We start from the raw sequence: 902 nt of genomic DNA, 5'->3' as shown, positions 1-902 counted from the left end.
AAAAAGAAAAAAAAAACCAAGCAAAAAAAAAACCAAGCAAAAAAAAAACAAACAAAAAACCAAAAACCCAAACCATGTCTCAGGCGAGAGGTAAGGCTCCTACTTCGGTCGCTTTGCAAAATATGCAAGCAGGCGTGCATGCAGCCTCTGGTGCACGCATGCAATTTTCGGGATGCAATTGCATGGTGAAGTTTGAGGCTTTCAATTGCTCTCAGTTGCATTTCCTGTTTAGTATGTGCCTTTTTTTTCCCCCCTCTCCTCTCTCTCTGTCTCTGTCTCCTGCAGACACGCTCGCACACAGTTCCTGTAAGGCAGGGCTTGCCGTTCAGCTGTGCATTGACGTTATTTGCATTCTTCTGCTGGGATTACCGAGCTCTTTCTTTTTTGCCTTTTGCACAGTCAGGACAGATAAAGGGTGTCGAAGAGCATATGCATGCAAGGGGGAGGGGAGGGAATTATTTGCAGAATAGGCACAAATGCATCTCGGCTGCGGGTGGCTTCTCCTTGTGCAGAAGCAAAAGCTAAAACTTTTTAACAGAAGTACATGCAAAAAAAAAAAAGAAAGGATGCAAGATGAAACTGCAGTGGAGTTGCTAGGAATTAAATATATACCTATGTTTCCATGGGAAAGTATTGTTTTGGTGCCAGTACTGAGATCATTTTCCACCGGTTTCCCACCCCCCTCCCCTCCGGGTAATATTTGTAACTTTTGCACGGAGGAAAGCGAGTGTGGTTTGTACCAGCACATCGCCCAGAGCAGGAGAGGGAAGGCTTGGCTTTTTAGTTTGCATTGAAAAACGTGGGTTTAATGGCTTTGTGTGTTTGCATGCGGAGGGCTGGGGGGTTGCTAAGCTGGGGGCAGTGATTGATTTTTTTTTTTTTTTTTTAAAAGCATTGTGCAG

General features: G+C 44.6%; 1 protein-coding gene and 1 long non-coding RNA gene across 3 annotated transcripts in view; one reads left to right on the top strand and one right to left on the bottom strand.

Moving 5' to 3' along the window:
• LOC109296712 overlaps nt 1–744 on the bottom strand; it is an 11595-nt gene extending 10851 nt beyond the window's left edge. Inside the window, exon 1 of one of the 2 annotated variants that reach the window (XR_002097030.1) lies at nt 74–744. This is a non-coding gene — a long non-coding RNA (uncharacterized LOC109296712). The remainder of the gene's footprint in view (nt 1–73) is intronic. The other variant, XR_002097031.1, reaches the window with a different exon arrangement.
• The window catches only part of MAP2K6 (mitogen-activated protein kinase kinase 6), a 75984-nt gene continuing 75094 nt past the window's right edge, over nt 13–902 (top strand). The window contains exon 1 of the mRNA XM_019516214.1: nt 13–90. Coding sequence (XP_019371759.1) covers nt 75–90 — 16 coding nt within the window. The 5' untranslated portion in view covers nt 13–74. The remainder of the gene's footprint in view (nt 91–902) is intronic.

The sequence above is a fragment of the Gavialis gangeticus genome, unplaced genomic scaffold (genome assembly GCF_001723915.1).
Source record: "Gavialis gangeticus isolate Ggan-Ray unplaced genomic scaffold, GavGan_comp1, whole genome shotgun sequence".
NCBI classification, from domain to species: domain Eukaryota; kingdom Metazoa; phylum Chordata; order Crocodylia; family Gavialidae; genus Gavialis; species Gavialis gangeticus.
This window is presented reverse-complemented; position numbering and strand designations above follow the sequence as displayed.